Source organism: Lytechinus pictus, chromosome 18 (assembly GCF_037042905.1).
Source record: "Lytechinus pictus isolate F3 Inbred chromosome 18, Lp3.0, whole genome shotgun sequence".
Classification (NCBI taxonomy): domain Eukaryota; kingdom Metazoa; phylum Echinodermata; class Echinoidea; order Temnopleuroida; family Toxopneustidae; genus Lytechinus; species Lytechinus pictus.
Window position 1 is genome coordinate 20,356,849 of NC_087262.1, and position 19,814 is coordinate 20,376,662.

General features: G+C 36.6%; 1 protein-coding gene across 1 annotated transcript; it reads right to left on the minus strand.

Moving 5' to 3' along the window:
* Window positions 1–331: 331 nt before the first annotated feature.
* On the minus strand, window positions 332–18,485 carry LOC129281856 (cyclin-dependent kinase 1-like). Its single transcript, XM_054917783.2, has 8 exons — window positions 18,058–18,485; window positions 15,523–15,611; window positions 13,364–13,523; window positions 12,739–12,859; window positions 9,846–10,016; window positions 8,863–9,026; window positions 7,944–8,085; window positions 332–2,338 (listed from the first exon to the last, which is right to left on the minus strand). The coding sequence occupies exons 2-8, from the start codon at window positions 15,557–15,559 to the stop codon at window positions 2,234–2,236; spliced, it is 900 nt and encodes a 299-aa protein (XP_054773758.1). The 5' UTR covers window positions 15,560–15,611; window positions 18,058–18,485; the 3' UTR covers window positions 332–2,233.
* Between the last annotated feature and the right edge of the window lie 1,329 nt (window positions 18,486–19,814).

Consider the following 19,814-nt stretch of genomic DNA (forward strand, 5'->3'; position numbering starts at 1 on the left):
CTAATGCAACTTTACAAAGGAACAGGATTATAAATTAGTAATTATCAGTAATAAATTAATACGTTAACTACTTCCCCAGGATAACTTCCCTACTCTTTACGAAAAGAGGAGTAGGTTTTTTAACGTGCAAATGGTGTGACTCTCATTTACACGGGACCGGCGGCTTAGAGTCTCCTCCGAAAGACTAGACAATTGGAATAAAATACCTCGCCCAAGGGTATACCTGTTGTGATTGCGATTCGAAACAGTTTCCCACACAACAAAAGTTGATGAATATTAAACTAACAAAACATACAAATAATCAATGAATTGAGTGGGGAAATCAACAAACTTTGAAATATTTCTCTCTGAACAATTTGATTTTATTTACAACTATTTCAATTACTTGACAAAATTTGATGTTCTTCAAATAGTACAAGATGGATATATGTACAAATATATGAGTAGCTAAGTTGGTACTGTCACAGATTGCATCATCAGAATAAAATGATTACAATACATGTACATGAAATTTACATACATTGTGATTCTTCATATTAAAAAAAAATACACACGAGAGACATTTCACAAAGAGTTAAAATGACTGATCATACTTAACCATGGCAGGCCTGTCCGCTTTCACTGTGAAAGTTAAGTGCAAAGTGGCATAGATGGCCTGCCATAGATACATGTACATGCAGGTTCAGTCAAGCTTGGTCTTGGGGAAAAACACCTAGATTTAATTAAGTATTTATTGTTGTATTATGGAATGCTCATTGTACATGTTGGGGGATGTTGAAGAACTTGAAGGACAAAGCACAGTAATAAACATGTCAAGACGACAATACCACTTTTTCATCTTCATGTACATTCTTTAATATATCTCACTTTCTCAGCTCGCATTCATACACAACATTGCAGTATTCAACATATCCAGGCTCCGTTTCATATGGATTTGTTATGCTTACAAATGCACAATTTTAATAACAAATTTACTATCAGCCAATCAGATTGAAGGATTTCAGTAGCTTTAACTGTTATTGTAAATATGTTATTATAACAAGTTTTATGAAACGAGCCCCAGGGCTGGGACAGAACTGAGTTGAGGTGTTTTACAAGCAATAAATGTAAGTCAAAACTACAGAAAGTCAAGTGGAACACACAAAAAAACAAAAACATTCCCGACAAAATTGAAAATCAATTAACCTGCTTGTTATTTGGATACAATAACACCACATTTTTAAAAGCAAAGTACACTTGCCATAGTTATTGAGAATCTTTAACAATGATAGAAAAGGAGATAAAATTGATACTTTGATAAAATTTTCCATCACATATAGAAAAGTACCCATTGGCTTTCCATAGTCAAGTTATCATTCGAGTTTTGAGAAAAGGAAGCATTTTGAGACCACAGTACCCATTCACATGCTGAAGTGGCAAGATGACTTTCAAACACTTTTCAAATTGAAGTTGAAATGTGCATGACAGATGCACAAATGAAGTGCATTTCCTAAAAAAACTCATGACTAGCCCTCGGGTGAACACAAATGACAGTCTCTTTCATTTAACACTTGCACGAATATATGCCATTGGCAGTATTTACAAATCTTGAAACCAGACATTACATTGTAAACTGTACCACATCTTAAAACTGCTTACAACATTGACATCATTTTTTGTTCACGATTCAAATATGGGGGAGCATGTATACCACATGGCCCAAACTAACATGAACACAAATTGACAAAGAAGCTTGCAGCATCACTATCCATTACACAATTCAAGGTTTTATTCTGTTTCCAGCTGAAAAATTAATTTTGCAACATTGAATCCCTCCCCGGCAAAAACCCCCCAAAATTATCAAAACCTAGGAAAAGAATCAATAACATAAACGTTAAATACCAAAATAACAAATTAATATAAATTATCCACAGAAGGGAAACAAAAAATTATCAATAATACTACTTCAAAGTAAATGAAAACAACAAAAAATACTATGACTGAAATTTGATTCAACAATGCCCCAAACCAGACACGGTGATAGCAGTATGTATATGTCTCAAACCAACTGGTCAGGCTGGACTTCCATTAATTTGCGATCCAACGCAAACATCACATGATGAATATATTACCAGGCAGAACACAGACCAAACATGTTTGGAATAAACACATCGCATCCACGAGCATCGGTCCACATTTTGCCATGTTACAAAGTCCTTTTTCTTTAAGAAGATATAGAAAGGAATTTTGAAGCCTAACTCCTGATGGGAATAATGCGGTCTGGGAGGTCATTGAAGTATGGATGATTCATACTGGCTTTGGCTGTGATGCGCTTGGAAGGGTCGTATATCAGCATTCTCTGGAAAGAGAAGAGACATATGTTCCATGAAGCATAATTGAAATGTGAAAAATTAATTATTTGAGAAAAGTTGCATACACTACAAGTTTGTAAAATCTTGAACTCGAAGTTGATTGATCATAAAAGGACTGGGGAGGGGCACCAAGATGGCCCCCCTCCTCGATGCTTCGCGCGATATTTCCGAAAGGCAAAACGATAGCGCTGCAAAATATTATGACTCTTTCATTGAAGTCTCGCCCAACGTTTGAGACCAAATTCGCGACATACAGGTATAGCATCGCTATGCCACATGACATTTTACAAGACAATGTCTTGCCGAAAATGGCTCATTTTTATACTTTGTGTACAAAGTCTATAGGAGATAAAATTTAATAAAAGGGTGATTATTTTTAGTTCTAAATGGTCTGCTTAATTTAGGGTTTAATTTAGTTGTTATATGGTCTGTAATAATTTCCATTGAAAAAAACAATGAAAAACAAAAAGATGAATAAACAAAGAAATACTAATACATAAGGAAAAAATTGGATTTCACAATATTTCTTTGTGGAAACCTTTAAACTAGATTACAAAGATGACATCTGGAAATAAAAAGAAAAAAAATTGAGGTGAAATAATTTGCAAATGTTTTTCACGAATAAATTTGCACATTTTTTTCATAATAAAAAATTAAAAAAATTTTATACTGGCTTGTAGTTTGTGTGGCAAATGTACTTTTTTTTTAAATCGCCAAGCGTCGCAAGAATTTGCATTGGTAGTGTGCGATATAATCTACAAGGCTGTATGGTTAATTTTTTTAAAATAAGATTTTCATTTAATGAATTAATTGTGCTAATTTATGCATGAGATAAAATATTTGCTCTAATCAACTATCATACTGCCTCAAAAACTGCTATTTTTTTTCCACACTCTTTGTAGGATCCCAATCAAATGTACTTAAAAAAAATTAGTATTGTAATCTTTTTTATGTATTTCATTGTTTTTTTATATTTCTTATGTATTTCTTTGTTTTGCGACTTTGTTTTTTATTGTTTTTTCGATGTAAATTGTTGCAGACTTAATTCTGATCATAATCAAGACAAAATAAATTAAGTTTAATCAGTAAAAGTAGAAATGATAGATTCATGAATTTTGGCTAAATACACAATTTGCATCGCCCTCAGGGGTTACGAGTACTATCAGAGGGTTTGATAGAAGAAATGTACAATAAGTCGAACCCCTGAAAAGATGATAGACAGAATAGCACCGCGTCACATGATGCAGTTTTGACCAATCAGAATTAACAATCTTAGTATGAGGTGTAGCTTGACATGTCGGTGAAAAAATCACTGATGAAACCTTCATGAAATGCTTCCTAGAGCCCTGCCCTTCACAAGGGTAACAGTCAGACTGCAGGTCCCAAAAAAGTGGCTTCTTTCTAGTGCTGTAGCCGAACCGCCGAACATGGCACTTCCGAACCGAACACTAAGACTTGGTTCGGAAGTTCGGCAAAAAAAAAAAAACGGCTTTCAGCTAATAAATTTATAAGTTTACACCCTTTCTAATCATTATATTTGCGCATTCTCTAATCTTCTTTGCAATTGTATGTTGGAAGTATGCGCTTATTTTGCGGTTACTAGATTTTGTTTTCATTTTCATGTTGACATTGTGGTTTTTACGGCCCTGATTAAGAAAGGAGATCCGATGAATGATGTTGCGCGAGCTTGCGCTATAATCATTTTACTGGCTTTTATCATCTCTCGCTCTGTGGCCGAATCGCCGAAGCATGGTAAAGAAAACCAAAACTGTATGAGTGTTCATTGGTTAAATCTAATTATTTAAATATTGTTGTTTTTAGGTGGCGAACAAGATTCTTGTTTGAAGATCTTCAAAGTATTTTGAATGAACGAGCTCAATAAACTGAAAGTGAAAGATGAAGTACCATTAATATTACGAATAACGATACGTGATTAAGATCGTAACTCGTGTATTGTTGCGGCGGAGAATAAAGATCTGATTGAGGTGATTAACATTATTATTGAGGTGTCGGCTCGCTACTGTCTAGTTTTCATGATTTTAGAGAGAAGTAAAGAGTTTTGAAAACGAGAGATCCAGTGAAAGTGGGAAATAAAGTGAGTGACTGTTAGAGATGGAAAGGAGAGACGCAAAACAAATGATATAGAAATGAGATGAGGTGAAGTTATCTTTTTTATTATTAACAATCAGATGAAAATAAAAATCAAACACTCATGAATGATTACGGTATAGCATATAGCAAGATCCCCTTCCCCTCGTTGAAAAGTTGAATGAAGATAAAGCGGAAACATTCATCTCTTGGGGGAAAATGACCCCCAATCTTTACTTTTTTCCCTTTCTTATCAACTTCTCAAATTAACCATAAACAATTCGATGATCACTCTACTCCCCCTGTCCCATTACAGTCGTAAAACTTTGCATCCCACTTTGTCTGTATGTTCATGGTCGAATTAAATCTGACCAATAAAATCATAGAAATCTCGGCAATTGCTCTTCAATCGGTGAGCTGAGTTTCGCGGGCAGACAAAGCACGTGGCTGTATGTACCAATGCGACAATCAGCGACATGCGATTGGTGGTTTAGTTCACCCATTGAGCCAATTAGCGAAAGGCGCATTACATAAGCACGCTTTCTTCGACACGCCCCTGGCCCTACTATGCCTGCAGTTCAGTGCACTGGCGCTGGCCGCCTCGTATGTGATGCAATGGCCAATCACGTTTGGCCGGACTGTAAATATAAATATTCATGAGCTCAGAGTCCCGCTACAAGGGGACTGCATGCGCTGGCCTAGCTGGTACGAGTGCGAGCGTAGTTAATTTGGCAAGTATCCAAAGTGTGGTCCAGGTATGGACGACGAGGAAGAGTCGCCATTTTAGAACTGTGAGTTACCCAATAAATCTGTCGTCAGATAATCAAATTCGAGATAACAGTTGATTCGTTGAGCGCTATAATTTTCATAGTTTCATGTCAACAAGATAGAGATAAAATGGTTTGATGTGACAGAGGACACGCGAGCACATGCAGTCAATCAAGTACAAATTGTCTACCGGTACGGTTCGCTAAGTATACCTGAATGAACTATATTTTTATCAGTCTATCATTACCAAACCCCGAACCGAACCCGAACATGGCGCCTGACTTGCAGCACTACTTCTTTTCTTTCATCCAAGTGATATTCATGACTTGAGATGTTTTGCATATTTAATGAGCTTGATGCGGACCAAAACACCTCTTTTCATTCGGTCATTGCTGCTCTAATTGTGCATCGAATTTCATGAATTTGGTACCATTGTAAAGAAGAAGAATTATTCTTTCAGGTCATGTGTTTGGATTTATTCAAAGATTTTGTAAAATAGGTTAAAATTTTGATCTAAAATATGCTACAAAATAAATATTTTCACCTGACAAAAGCTGCTATTTTCACACTTTATTTTTGTTTGAGCCAAATGAGCTGAATATGTATGCTTTAAAATGATATAGGTTTCAAAATAAGAATTGGTTTAATCGGGTCAAGATCACACTTTTCATTTGCCAAGTACATAAAGCAGCTTGAAAACAAGAATACTGCACTCTGATTAGTCAAAAAGACCACACAATGGCAAATTCCAACGGTTCCAGTGCCTGGGTTCGTTGCAAGGTCACACTTCCCATGTGGTAATCTCCTCAAATACCCCGGGCCTGTTGTTCTGTGAACCTTATCCAGCCAATCAGAACTCTGGATTTCATGCAAGTACAAAATTTCAGAAATCTTGTCTTGTACCTTGGTGGGAAAAGTGTGATCTTGACCCGATTAAAAGGTGCCGCATATCAAGAGTGGCATTGTGAGAAAGTACAGAAGTTCAGCTTTATGGTGATATACCGTAAGTAACGGTGTATTAACCGCACCTTTTTCTCGGCGGGACAGAATCAAAAGTCGGGGGTGCGGTTTATACACGGTGACAGGTCTGAGCCAAGCCAATCTCAGCCCGATACCACTACCAGTTTTCAACTCGCGTCGGGTGGCCCAGCGTAGCCACTTGGGGCAATCCCGTTTAGAGGGGTATGAGCCGCGGGTATAAAAGGGAAGCAACTATGACTACCGGTATCTGCCGTAAATGTCCCTCAAAGTTATATCACGGTAACAAACGCACCTACCTTCATGAAACTGACTTTTTTTAATGGTGTGACTCTGTCTTTGTTGTCATTTTTTAGTCATCGCGGCAAAGTTCAGACGCCAATCGATCGCACAGCGCGGTGCAGCTAGCCGAATAAGACATGCATGTGTAATGTTTATCGCAACGTCAACGTAAGCTGGCGCTTTACCTTTCCGTGGAAGTTATTTTGTTTGACAAATTATTGGTATTATTTGACAATTAATTTCTTTCATTTGCCTTTCCTTCATTTCTCTCTATCATCCATCATCTCAAAATCAATCTTCAATCCCCATCTTCACTCCTTCCGACTTTTTATTTTTAATTATTATTCACTTTATTCCCGCCCAGAGCTCCCATTGAAAATACGGTATACCGGTACTAGCATTTTTCCCCCCTATTTTGCTGTCTGTAAGATACCGCCACACACGTACTGAGAACTACCGGTAGTGGTTCAAAGCAGACAAGAAAAACACCTGAACAAAATCGCAAATTTCTCGTATCTTGAACCTTCCCGTATTCCCTTGTCTAAAATTCATGTCAAGACATTGAATGCTAGACAGAATTCTGAAAGCAAAAGTGGGGCTGTGATGCAGGAAATATGATATGAACGATCTTCTCGTATGGGTGAGCCCCCATGTTGATGCTGGTATCGGTACTTGCAATGAACACCGGTACCATATGTGTGTGTGTGAGGTGACTCGGAGTGTGGAAGTGGCCAATTATATCGGCAACTTGCAGATAAGTGACGAAGCGCTGATTTCCCATCATTTTTTTACCAGTAATTCTTCGATATTTTTTGGTTCTTGACTCTTTCTTAAATACGCATATTAGAGATAGAAAGTAAGTTTGATTAAATTTTTTTTAATGATTTTTTTTTTTTTTTTTTTGATTTTTTTTTTTTTTTTTTTTTCCATCCGAAAATGGGGGGTGCGGTTAATACACGGGTGCGGTTAATACACCGTTACTTACGGTAGATATCATTGAGGCTCAAAATAAAAAGTTTTGCACAATTTGCAAAAGAAAACAGAGGAAGAAAATTCAGTTTTGAGGCACATTTTCAGGCCCGAAATTTACTTATTTAACAAAATATTGTATACAAAATAAATGACCAATATGAAAGAGTAACTTTTACTCTATCCGATGGTGCAATAATATTTCATTTAACTTGAGGTTAAAACAGGTAAATTCTTAGAAAGAAAATCTCACGAATCACGAGATTTTGCAAGGAGGAGGATTCAGCCACGAGATGATTTGGATGAATCTGGCCTTTTTGCTCATTAGCATTGGGACCTGCGGTCTGACTGGGTAAGGGAAAGGCTTCATGAAAAGTTTTGACGGTGATTTTCAACGACTAATCTGCTCTCAGCCAATCAGATGCAAGGATTAGTAATAGTTTATAACAGCTGTTGGTGAAAATCACTGACAATTTTTTTGTGTGAAATCGGCTCCTGAGCACTCACCTTCAGAAGGTCTAATCCTTCAGCACCCATGCCTTTGACTGCGCCTTTGAGGTTTGGTTCGTTCCACATTGGGAAGGTAGGTTTATAGTCCTGGAGTTGGGTTACTCCAGGCCATGTTTCCTCGGTCGGTGTACCAAGTGTTCTGCAATCAATGAAATGAAAAATTCATATGGTTATAATTTGCGCAGAGCATACTGCTCAATCTCTTGGGAATAGTTCTACTTTTTTCAACCATTTGTCTGTAAGGACAAAACAATCTCTCCATTAAGTGGCTTTCACAAGCAGGAAACGGCTGTCTATGTAGTGTACATGTATTTTGATTCCCAAGAAATTGGGAAAATTATGAAAATGTCTAATAATTCTACAGTCAGAATCAATAGCAAATATGATCTTGCAACACACACAATTTTGTAGGTATAATATAAGTGTGACCATTCACCAAATTATACATATAGGATGCCCAAAAAGAATGTTGAGATCTTTATAAAAAAAAAAAAAAAAAGACAGATCCAATCATCCAAAGCATTAAATTTCAAATAGCTTTTAAAACATTGATCAACAATAACCCAAACAAATTACCTCATTAATGAAGAATATTTACAGTAAGTTACACAATATACGGAGAAAACAAGATTTGAAGTTTGGTTCACCTAAGCATGGCACATACATACTCTGTTTGCATTTAAGCAGTGCTGTATAAAATGGTGTAAAAGAAAGAAAGAAAAAAAAAACCTATTTCATTTTACTTTAAATTTTGACAGAAAGGAGACAAGAATTACTTTTCTAGATAAGCAAATATTCTAAATTTTGTTTTTGGAGACCAAACTACTGTTCTAGCAAATTACAGAAAATCTTGCCTTGTGACTCATTTCCAGACTTGAGGTGAAGGGTCATGACCCTTCAAAGTTGATTAACTAACCTGAATATCCTGAAGAGTTGATCGATTTCAGAGTCGCCGTGGAAGAGGGGTCTCTTGGTGACCATTTCAGCGAAGATGCAACCCAAACTCCACATGTCAACGGGGCAGGCGTACTTCGTGGCCCCTAGAAGGACCTCAGGAGCGCGATACCATAGTGTGACCACCTGATGGGGAATGGAAAAAAAAAAACAATCAGAAGATTATATTCGACTGCCGAATTCATCATCGAGAGCTTTCAATGTGATTTGACCTGTACGCATGATTTCAATTAGAATACATAAGACAAAATCAGATCTCGTGTTGTTTCCATTGTGACATGGTTCACATAATAAATTGATTAGATTTGAATCAAATCTATCAAGAGAGACGAGAAACAATCAACTTTGGAGTCTTACCTGAAGTTGGACCTTTCTGTTCCCTACTCAAACATTCTAAGAATAACGTAATTGTAGCACTACTAGGACAGTATTTTTTAACTGAATGATGATTCTAAGCAATTTTTTTTTCAGCAGCTTCTTTTTGCCATTTTTTAAAGACATAGAAACTTGTGAGACATATCCTAATTTTGATCAAGTGCCATGAGTGTCCAGAAGATGCGAACACCGGCGGTATATAAGAAACCATCATCATCAAATATCCCTCTGATAAATCACCAGTTGTTAGAGAGCTGTCTGGTCAGTACCTCCGTGAAGTGGGGCCTTCACAACGCAGAGTGAGAGAGGGCGTTTCCAAAAGGAGTCGTAGTTGGCTATTGAACACTCACAGATGTGTGTAGAATTTTTACAAGTACTGTACATGAACAGCAGAAATTATACACAAAATACATGTAGTCTGAGAATGGATGGATCTATGTATACACAAATGGTCATGTACGTGGCACATATACAGTCCCCGCCGACAAGAATCTAAACCTGATTAAAGAGCAGAAATTCATGTGAATCTTGAAAACTAAACAAATTTTCTGACACGAGTCTTTGACTTACTTCATGTGTATAAACTCTGACTGGAATACCAAATGCTCTTGCAAGCCCAAAATCTGCCAGTTTTATTGTACCGTTGTTGTCTATAAGGAGGTTCTGAGGTTTGAGATCTCTGTGTAGGATACGACGACAGTGGCAGAATTTGATACCATCAACCATCTGATGAAGGTAGCTCTAAAAAATAAAGACAAAAGGAATTTCGTTTTCAATTCCTTGATTCTCCAAGTTGAAAATTATGAATGATATTCATACAAGTCTAAGTGTGTTGTGAAAATGAACTTATACTGGTACTACTCATAATAAAAGTTGAAATAATAAAGAGACAACAGATCATGGTTTCATATTTGCCCCAATCACATGGAAATGATGGAGGAAAAGATTGGGGAAAGAGGAAGAAATGGAACAAATGAAAAGAAACGTAGTAGAACCTGCAACATATATACAGACCTGCCAAACTCTGGGAATGAAAAATTGTATTCTGTGATAAAAAAACTATTTTTCCCCAAAAAAGTGTATTTTATAACAAAATGCGTGGCTCACTCGCTCATCGAGGCACTAAAGCTGCATGCAAGCTAAAATACGCACTGCTCTTGCAGATGAAAAAAAAAAAAAACATTGAAACATGTGTATATCTCACCCTGGTTTCAACAAAATGATTGAAAAAAAAACCAACTTACCTGAAATTACATTGATCTAAAAAATAACCATATTTGTGTAAGTTTTATGAAATAGAGACATACAGAGATGATTTTCCTCAATAAATTACGATTTTGTGGGGGGAAAAAAAATATATATATATTTTTTTAAAGAAAAACGTACTGCCGAATTTTGGTTGTAAAAACGTACTGGTTGGCAGGTCTGTATAATAATATTAAAAAAAAAAAAAAAGTTTTCTTCTTTCTGAACAGAGCCATTTTCTTTCTCATATCTTGTTAAGTACAAACGACATTATACTGAATTACAAAATCAATAGTAATTCTCAGACTCTTTGGTGACTAATGAGGGTTATTTATCACTTTTTGAGAGGTAGTCACCTTCTGACCACTTATTTGTTTTTCTCTCTCTTCTTTGTTTGATCAGAACATTTTTAATGAGCAAAATGAGGGGGGGAGGGTGAGGAAACTATATTTATGGGTAATGTTGTATTCAGGTGGTCTTTTACCTCAAGTGATGTTCGTGTAGGCTCCACTCTACTTCAATACCGCTACACCTACCCTAACATCAAGGTGGTGAACTCGCTCTGATACTCCGAGTGACAAAGGTGGGACTAAATGCATATTTATTGTAAAACTCATGCACCAAAACGACCTTAAAGGGGTGGTCCAGGCCAGGTTTAATTTATATCCACTAGATAGACAAAAACCTTCTCTTTCCTATACTATATTTTTTTTAAGAAATAAGAGGCACAGTTATTTTTTATTGAATTTTCAATTTTGCCAAAATCATATTCTGGCACGAGTCTGTACGATCCCAGAATGCAATGCGCAGCTTTTTCTGTGACGTAGCATCTCCACTTTGGCTTCGCTGGCTGCTGCTACGAGCGCGAGCGAGCTAGCTAGCTAGCTAGCTATCGCTCGCACGTACGTATGCGTATAGATCATCAGCGCCGCATACGTACGGTATTAGCTACATGTAGTTTTCGACTTGCATTGATTGCGGCCACTGTCGACCCTGTAATTCACAATTTGTTTGTTTCTCGCCGTTTATTTCATAATTTGAACAATTAATATGTCGGGTCCTGCGGGATATGCATTCCAACCAAGGTGGAATGCGGAAGAGTTGGAGAACCGTCGAAGAATAGAAGAAGAAGAGGTGGAGGAAGATCCGATCGTACCGCAGCCAGCGGCCGATCGAGTGGGGAGAAATGACTGGTGTCGGTGCGGGAACTGCCCGGTGATGCCGACGGCCAGAGAGAGCATTTGGTCCTCGCAAACGACTCTACTCGCGTTATATTTGTATGTTTTTATGTCAAACTTGTCAGTCCCAATATTGTGAAGCCACTGGGCACATCTCTCTCGATCTCGAATCGGTTTTGGTATAGAAAACGCACTTTTATGGTTATTTTCTCCCGGCCGAACCGAGCAGCCGTATGCCTGACACATAGCCTATACTATAGGCATATTGCAGCTGTGAGACGTCGCGCGCTGGATTGTTGCAAAACCAAAGTGGAGATGGTACGTCACAGTCACGTGACCGATCTCGCTACATGTGCGCGAAATTTAATTCTTTTTGCCCCAAATAACCGTTACAAGAAATGCTCTTAAAAATCTCCAAAGTCGAGTAAGGAGATAATACTTTTTGAAATGGCTCCTGTAATTATTTACTACGGGCTAAATATTTTTTGGAGCTGGCCTGGACCACCCCTTTAAAAAGAATAAAAAACTTATCTTCTTAATACTTTTCATTCTAATTTCACTCCATATCCATCTTCCTGAGGACTATAGATCGGGATCTGATGCAAATGCGAAATGATCCCGATATATATAGTCCTATCATGAATATTCATGAATTGAGCTGCGATTCCAGCGCATGCGCAATTTGCGTTTGCGATGTTTTGGAATCGGCAGTGAATTAATACATGTTGAGAAACTGTTACTAGCTCTAAATAACCAATTTTGAGACTAACCGGAGGATGGATATGGAGTGAAATAATATAGAAAAGTAAGTTTTTTATTCTTTTTAAGGTCGTTTTGGTGCATGAGTTTACAATAGATATGCATTTAGTTCCACCTTTGTCACTCGGAGTAGCAGAGCGAGCTCACCACCTTGATGTTTGGGTTGGTGTAGCATAGTGTAGCGGTAGTTAAGTGGAGTGGAGTCTATATGAACATCACTTTAGGTAGTGATCATTATACATAAGGCAATAGGTCATTTGAACATATAAATTTGTCAGTACCTTGACAAGTGCTGGATCCATCTGTTTTCCTTTAAGTGATTCCATATATTTCTTTAGATCCATTGTTAGGTATTCAAAGACTAGATAGAGCCTCTGGGGTTCCATTAGAACATCTTCCAATCTGCAAGGGGGGGGGGGAAGAAAAAAGTTGAACATGTGTTAACTGTCCATTATTTGAGAACATGACCCTATAGGCACCAACATTTGAATCATTTTTACACGATTTCAATACATATCGACAGGTGCTCGGAATACATGGCCCCCCAAAAGGCAACTAAAAATTGAATAATTTTTTGCACAATTTCAATACATAAGTCTAGAATTTAGACCACACCTCTGTTGAGCAGCACAATTCAACTCGGGGGAAACTTTTGACCTGAAAATATGATATAAACAAGATAAATATAGAAAGATAAATAAATATTTTACACAATGATCAAGTTTTGGGGGTTGATTTTTTTTTGTCTACAATACATGTAATTGAAGTATTCTGTATCTCTTGGTACCACAGGAATCGATTTGATTCAATAAAGGCAAATTTGATAAATTTTGTAGACGAAAAGAATATGTTGGCTATTCTGGTCTAAAAAACTGGTCTTGTAGAACTGATTAAATAAATACTCACAGAACAATATTTGGATGAGAGTCGAGCTCTCTAAGTAACGATATTTCCCTGATGGCAGTACTGGGAACCCCTTCCTCTTCACTCTCCAATCGAATCTTCTTCAGAGCAACAATCTTTCCAGTCTTTTTGTGTCTGCCCTTGTATACAACACCATATGTACCTGTCATATGAAAAGACACATTACTAAATGTGATTACTGTACTTCAAAAACAGCACAATTAAGCCCCCCCCCCCCCCCTGGGGGGGGGGGCTGGCTTATTAAAGGTCAAGTCCACCCAAGAAAATTGTTGATTTGAATTGATAGAGAAAAACCAAACAAACATAATGCTGCCAATTTAATCGAAATCGGATGTAAAATAAGAAAGTTTGACATTTTAAAGTTTCGCTTATTTTTCACAAAACAGTTTCGCTTATTTTTCACAAAACAGTTAAATGCACAACTCGGCGATATGCAAATGAGAGAGTCGATGATGTCCATCACTCACTATTTCTTTTGTTTTTTATTGTTTGAATAATACAATATTTCAATTTTTACAGATTTGACAATAAGGATCAACTTAACATAACCATAAACTGTTAAAATGATGGTAATTCCACATGTTCAGGGAGAAATAAAACTTCTTTTCACTTGACAAGGAGAAAATTAGAATATTTCATATAATAAAATACAAAAGAAATAGTGAGTGGGTGACGTCATCAGTCTGCCAATTTGCATACCGACCAGGATGTGCATATTACTGTTTAGTGAAATTAAGCGAAACTTTAAATGTCATAACTTTCTTATTTTACATCCGACTTTAATGAAATTTTCAGTGTTTTGCTTGTTTGATTTTTCTCCTTTTTTTCAAATCAACGTTTTGTTGGGGTGGACTTGTCCTTTAAGGGTGACACTCAACTAATTTTGCTAGTTCAGAATGAGAGGATAAGCCACAGGGTTAAAGTATAACCTGTCTTCAAGTGGACTTTGATGAAAGCAGGAAAAATGAAAGTGATAAAAAGCCTTGCAAAATTCATTGAAGAATAAAAGTTAGATTTATGGTTTTCACATTTTTAATTTTTGACTCTCCATGCAAGCAGCCCCTGCTAATGTAACTAATTATGAATTATATTAAGTACTGCATTTTCCTCAGAAATATCACAGATTATTTTACTTCAATGTGCATTTAGCAATAGCTATATAGATCTACATTGTAAGTATCGATCACATTAACATTATTTCATACATACAGTATATGTAAAAAAAAATTTGTAGGTTTATAGGAAATAAATATGTTCGGCAGATTTGCAATCCAAGCAAATGTCACTTTAGCAGATGATTCGAAATTGGTCAGGGACTATTCACTATTCTTATCCAGTATTAGGGCTGCACGATATGTCATTGAGAATTTATAATCATACGCTATACACCTCTATGTACATCTCCCATTAGAAAACTTAACTTTAATATTCAAATGAAAATCTGACATGGGAATATTAAAGGGAAAGTTCACTCAGACAAAAATTTTAAAAATAATTAAAAATATTGTTGAAGGTTTGAGAAAAATCCATCAGACTTTAAAAATTTATTAGAATTTTGATTTGTGATGTCATATGCGAGCAGTATTCCTACATGTACATAGCGAATGGTAAATAAATCAATGAAATTTTCTCTGAAAATGGTTTTTACTTACCTTTTTATATCAATAGACAAACCATTTCACACCCGGGGACAGTTTCATAAAGCTGTTCGTAATTTAAGAGCGACTGATGAACCATCCTTATAAGCTAACTAATCACCATTGAACATTTAATGGTAAAAATCATTTACCACAAGAAAGGATCACCAGTCGTTCTTAAAGTCGCTCTTAACTTACGAACAGCTTTATGAAACACCCACCAGGTGAGTGTTTCATGAAAGTTGTCAGCACTGACTAAATTGTGCTGACAATTTTAGTGAAATCCTTGGTTTTGATTGGCTGGAAGGCACTGGCCTCTGACTGTTACTATGGTAACTGTCGGAGAAAGACAACTTGTCAGTGCTGACAACTTTCATGAAACGGTCCCCAGATTTTCTTCAAACCAATATTTTTTTTTTTTAATTCTTTTATTTTTACAAACTTTTCTTCAGGGTGAACTTCCCCTTCAAGTTGCATGATCTTAAGGATAATATACTAACTCACCTTCACCCAACTTTTCTATCTTGATAAAATCTTCCATTATTTCAGAATGAAATCACACACAGTCCAACAGGATAAAAATGGGTCTCTATCTGCAAGGGGGGGGGGGGTCATGAGAGAAATTAAGAAAAATGAATAATTAGTGAATTCAATACTGGTAATTAAAATCAATTTTAATTTCAATTATAAGAAAATTTTCATTGAAATGTATATGGTTGGAACTACCCCTTATCGACCACCTAATCTTCTAAGCATTGTATCTGCGAAAATATTCATCAATTTTACCTAGTTTTCGTCTCATTTGTGCAGAAAATTGAGCAGATCAGATTCCCATGTTTCGCTCGGCGACTCCGATTCAATCCGCGTATATATCGACGAACAACGAATACGACGATTTTACATTTGCACCCGTCTTTTGAAACCGACCACCCGCGATACACTAAGTTTACAGCCGATTCTTGTCGCGGTGGCGAAATAGTTTTACTCTTCCAAATCAGTTCTATGATGTCAACATGCTAAATGATTGTCTCACTACTTCCACTGCGAGCTCCGGCACATGTTTCAACGATTGACAACGGATATTTGTTCTAAAGCCGTTTCCTATAGGATTTCTTGGTTTTTCAGCGTGGTTTGGGTCTGGTCAATACAATTTTGATTAATTCTACTAAATTTTTACTTTTTGTTGCTTCTTTTTTTTTCTCGTAAAATTGATTCTTACCGTTTCTATGGACACTGCGCCTACTCTCCCGCGCGTATCGTTTGTAATACGCAATAATTTTAACGCGCGCAAGGTGGTCGGTTTCAAAAGAGGTGGTCGATATGTGGTAGTCTCACCATACTGAGAAGTCGTGTCAACATTTTTATATGTCTGCAGACACTTGACCATTAATTGTACCATGTTATGAATGCCACGCTTGCTTCTTGCACTCATTCAATGAACAAGGTTATGATATACCTAACCTTGTTCTCAGTTACATTTCCATGTGTGGCAAAAAAAGGGTGGCAATGTTTGGCTTATTTTCTCTTTTTCTTTGGGACAAATGCTTGATTTTTTTACACTGTCTGTTTCCATTACAGCTATTCATCATATAACTTGGCTCTTAGTAAATTTGATTCTTTAAATTATTTTTTCTTAATTGAAAATAGAGATTGAAAAATGAAAATTTTCTTACCAATACCATATTACTTTCAACCAATAGAGGGCGTACACAAAAATATGCCTAAAATTTAAGTTTTTGAGCACTCTGGTAAATACAAAAATTATTGCCTGGGTACTAATGAAAAATAAATTGCAACTGTATGGAAATTAGTAATTTTGGTCACAAAAGTGACATTTTAATGATTTTTTAAAGTGTGTGCTGTGTACAGCATTGGCATACCATAGTCCTACCCACTCACACGTATTGCGAGGTTAGTATTAGTATACTAACCTGAGTCCTACCTGTAGATTCCCCACAGGCAGGATGGTTGCAGTGAACAAGTTCTTGGAGTAAATTTCAGTCCAGTGATGCATTAGAATTGAAATCAATTTGAGGCACTAAACATTCGCAGGCCTGCCAAGTCCAAGAATTGAAGAGGCGATTTGAACGAACTTAAAACTACATGTACCATAACTTTCTTGTTACTGGGGCTATTGATATAATTGAAATGAATGAGGTATTAAATGAAAGGTCTTAATTAATGAGCTCTAAATGATGCTATGAAGCAAACACCTCATTTCTCAAATTTATTTTTCTTGCAACTACATGTACCTACATCATGGGTCACCATTTTTTATCCATCTAAATAAAATTTACATTTGGCTCGAGCCTCGGTTTTTCTAAGAAAATCATATAAAGTTGGGTCCTATTTCTCTTAAAAGTTCATGAGATTTTTTGGGACACTTACTTCCCCAACGTTACGCGATCGAGACGGGGGTAGAAGGAGAAAACTTTTCGTTTTTTGAGGTTCCAGTCTGTGCCCAGATGTCAGGAAACTGCCACTCGTTAGACCTTCATCCAGGTAATCGTGGTAAGTGCATAACTTCTGTTTTCACAATTTATTTGGACTATGAGTATGATGAGTGGAGAAATATTTAGACCATAATTCACCCTAGTCACGTGAGTATGGTCAAATACACGGTAAGCCCCTGGGCTCCCTGGGTTAACCGGTACCCAGTTGTTGTGTGTCCGGACAGGTGGTGTGTCCGGACGCTCAATTTAGAACGTCATTTGGAAAAATTTACAAGTGAAGTTTCATCAATTTTTATTACAAAATGTTAGGAAATATTATAGAGAACAAAATAGAAGATGATTACAAGTACTGAATTCATATTTTTAGTGCAATCCAAAGACAAAAAAGAAGGCTTCAAAAATATAAAGTGTCCTGACACCCGACCCCCAACCCCCCATCCTATTTCCTAAACACATCATCACATTCACAGTCACACTGTCTGCACAACTGCCACGCACTTTTGCAGTAAAAATAAATAAATTTGACGTATTTCGTACTCAAACTTGCTTGCATTTCTAATATATTAGAAGAGAATAGTATACTTACAGTTAAACTCCTCTATTGTTACGTGTAGAGTCAGAAAACTTGAAATTCTAACGTTACTTTGATCGGCGAGTTGAGTCAAAGAGTGAGTCGTAACGTGTAGCTGCATCAAATATTGCGTGTAAACTGAATTGCATGGATAGCATATAGCGGATATATCGATGTTGATAATGTTGTAAAAGCCGCGGCTGTTCAAAATAACCAATGGGCATCGCTCATTCGCATGACGTATCCCCAACTGCCTTGTGATTTATCCAATGAAAGGTAGTGAACTGTGAGAAGTAGGCGGAGTCTAATCGGCAAACCATGCATGCACAATTTCAACCGCATGATGGCAATATTTCAAAAGTTAGAAGAGATGTCAGTCCCTTTTGTCTTGGCCCGGTAAAATTAAATCAGTACTGCCACAGCCTACAGGTACAGGTGCGGTTATATACGGGGGAACTTAATTAACTCAAACCCACCCCCTCCCCCCAAAAAAATGACCACAAACAATTTAATGCTGATGAGAAAGCAAAATGCGTGATATTTCTATTACAGTTTTAGTTCATGTCATATATTTAATTTTTAACAAAATACAAACCATGCAGGAAAATACAGTTTGGGTTTCGATCATGACTTTGTATTTCTTATTACAAAACTTTATAATACAGTAATTTTAGATTACAAAATAGATCGATAATCTTTCAGACAATACAATATCTCGTTCAACCATCATCTTGAAAGCCACTCTAAAAAGAACTGCATTTCATAATCCAAATAAGCATACTCGCTCACATAACCAAATTGCTAATTATTATTCCTATTACTCAACTGCTGTCTATCCCACTGGGCATTTTACCCGATATTACCCGGGTTGTAACAGGTAATAACGTAGTTATTACCACGGTAACACCAGTGGGTAGTAACGGGGAAATAGTAGACCAATCTTTCCCCGTTATTACCCGGACCCGATATTACTCCATTTACCCAATATTACCCAGTATGATGTAACCGATATTTCCAGTTATTTTCATGATATTACTGCCCAATATTACTCCATTTACCCAATATTTCTCAGTATGATGTAACTACTATTTCCAGCATTTTAATGATATCACCACCTCATATTACTCTGTTTACCCAATATTACCCAATTAATGTCGGCTCATTAAAAAAACAATTAGTGTCATTAGGGTCATTGAAGCACATTTTTACAACTCCATACTCTAAGCCATATCATCTTATCCTATCCTAAAATCCTACATCCTAATCCTAATCCTATCCTACACCTATCCACCAAACCCTGTCATTTACTTCTATATATTGAGCGAGTTTACAACACTTGACAAATTATGGTTAACAATTATTCAACCCTAAAACATTTTTCTAAAATTAATGTCATGATTATGACTAATATGATATATAAACTACACATTTTTCTGAAAATGTTCTGGGTGGAATAATTGCATAAACATAAACACATTAATTATTACAGCTATATTAGCTAAAATTTTGGCCATTTATTGTAGTAATGAATATTCATGAGTAACTAATATTCCCAGCATTTTCCTGATATTACCATCTGATATTACTCCATTTACCCAATATTAATGGGTTCCGCATGGGTTGGAGGTCTCGTTTCCATCTTAGTCCTATCTGGGCACCATGTGGGTTCAAGTATATGTTTTCATCTGGGTTCCATGTGGGCCCTTATGGGACCCAGATATCCCAGATAAGAACCGTATGTGATCCAGATACTTTGCTGTCTGGGAATGGAA

Excerpts from the sequence above, each read along its gene's own strand:
- LOC129281856 (XM_054917783.2), bottom strand. The coding sequence starts at position 15,559 with ATGGAAGATTTTATCAAGATAGAAAAGTTGGGTGAAG. Across the intron at positions 10,017-12,738 it reads TGGATCCAGCACTTGTCAAG|AGCTACCTTCATCAGATGGT; the intron begins GTACTGACAAAT and ends TTTATTTTTTAG. Across the intron at positions 2,339-7,943 it reads AAGGATTAGACCTTCTGAAG|AGAATGCTGATATACGACCC; the intron begins GTGAGTGCTCAG and ends TTCTCTTTCCAG.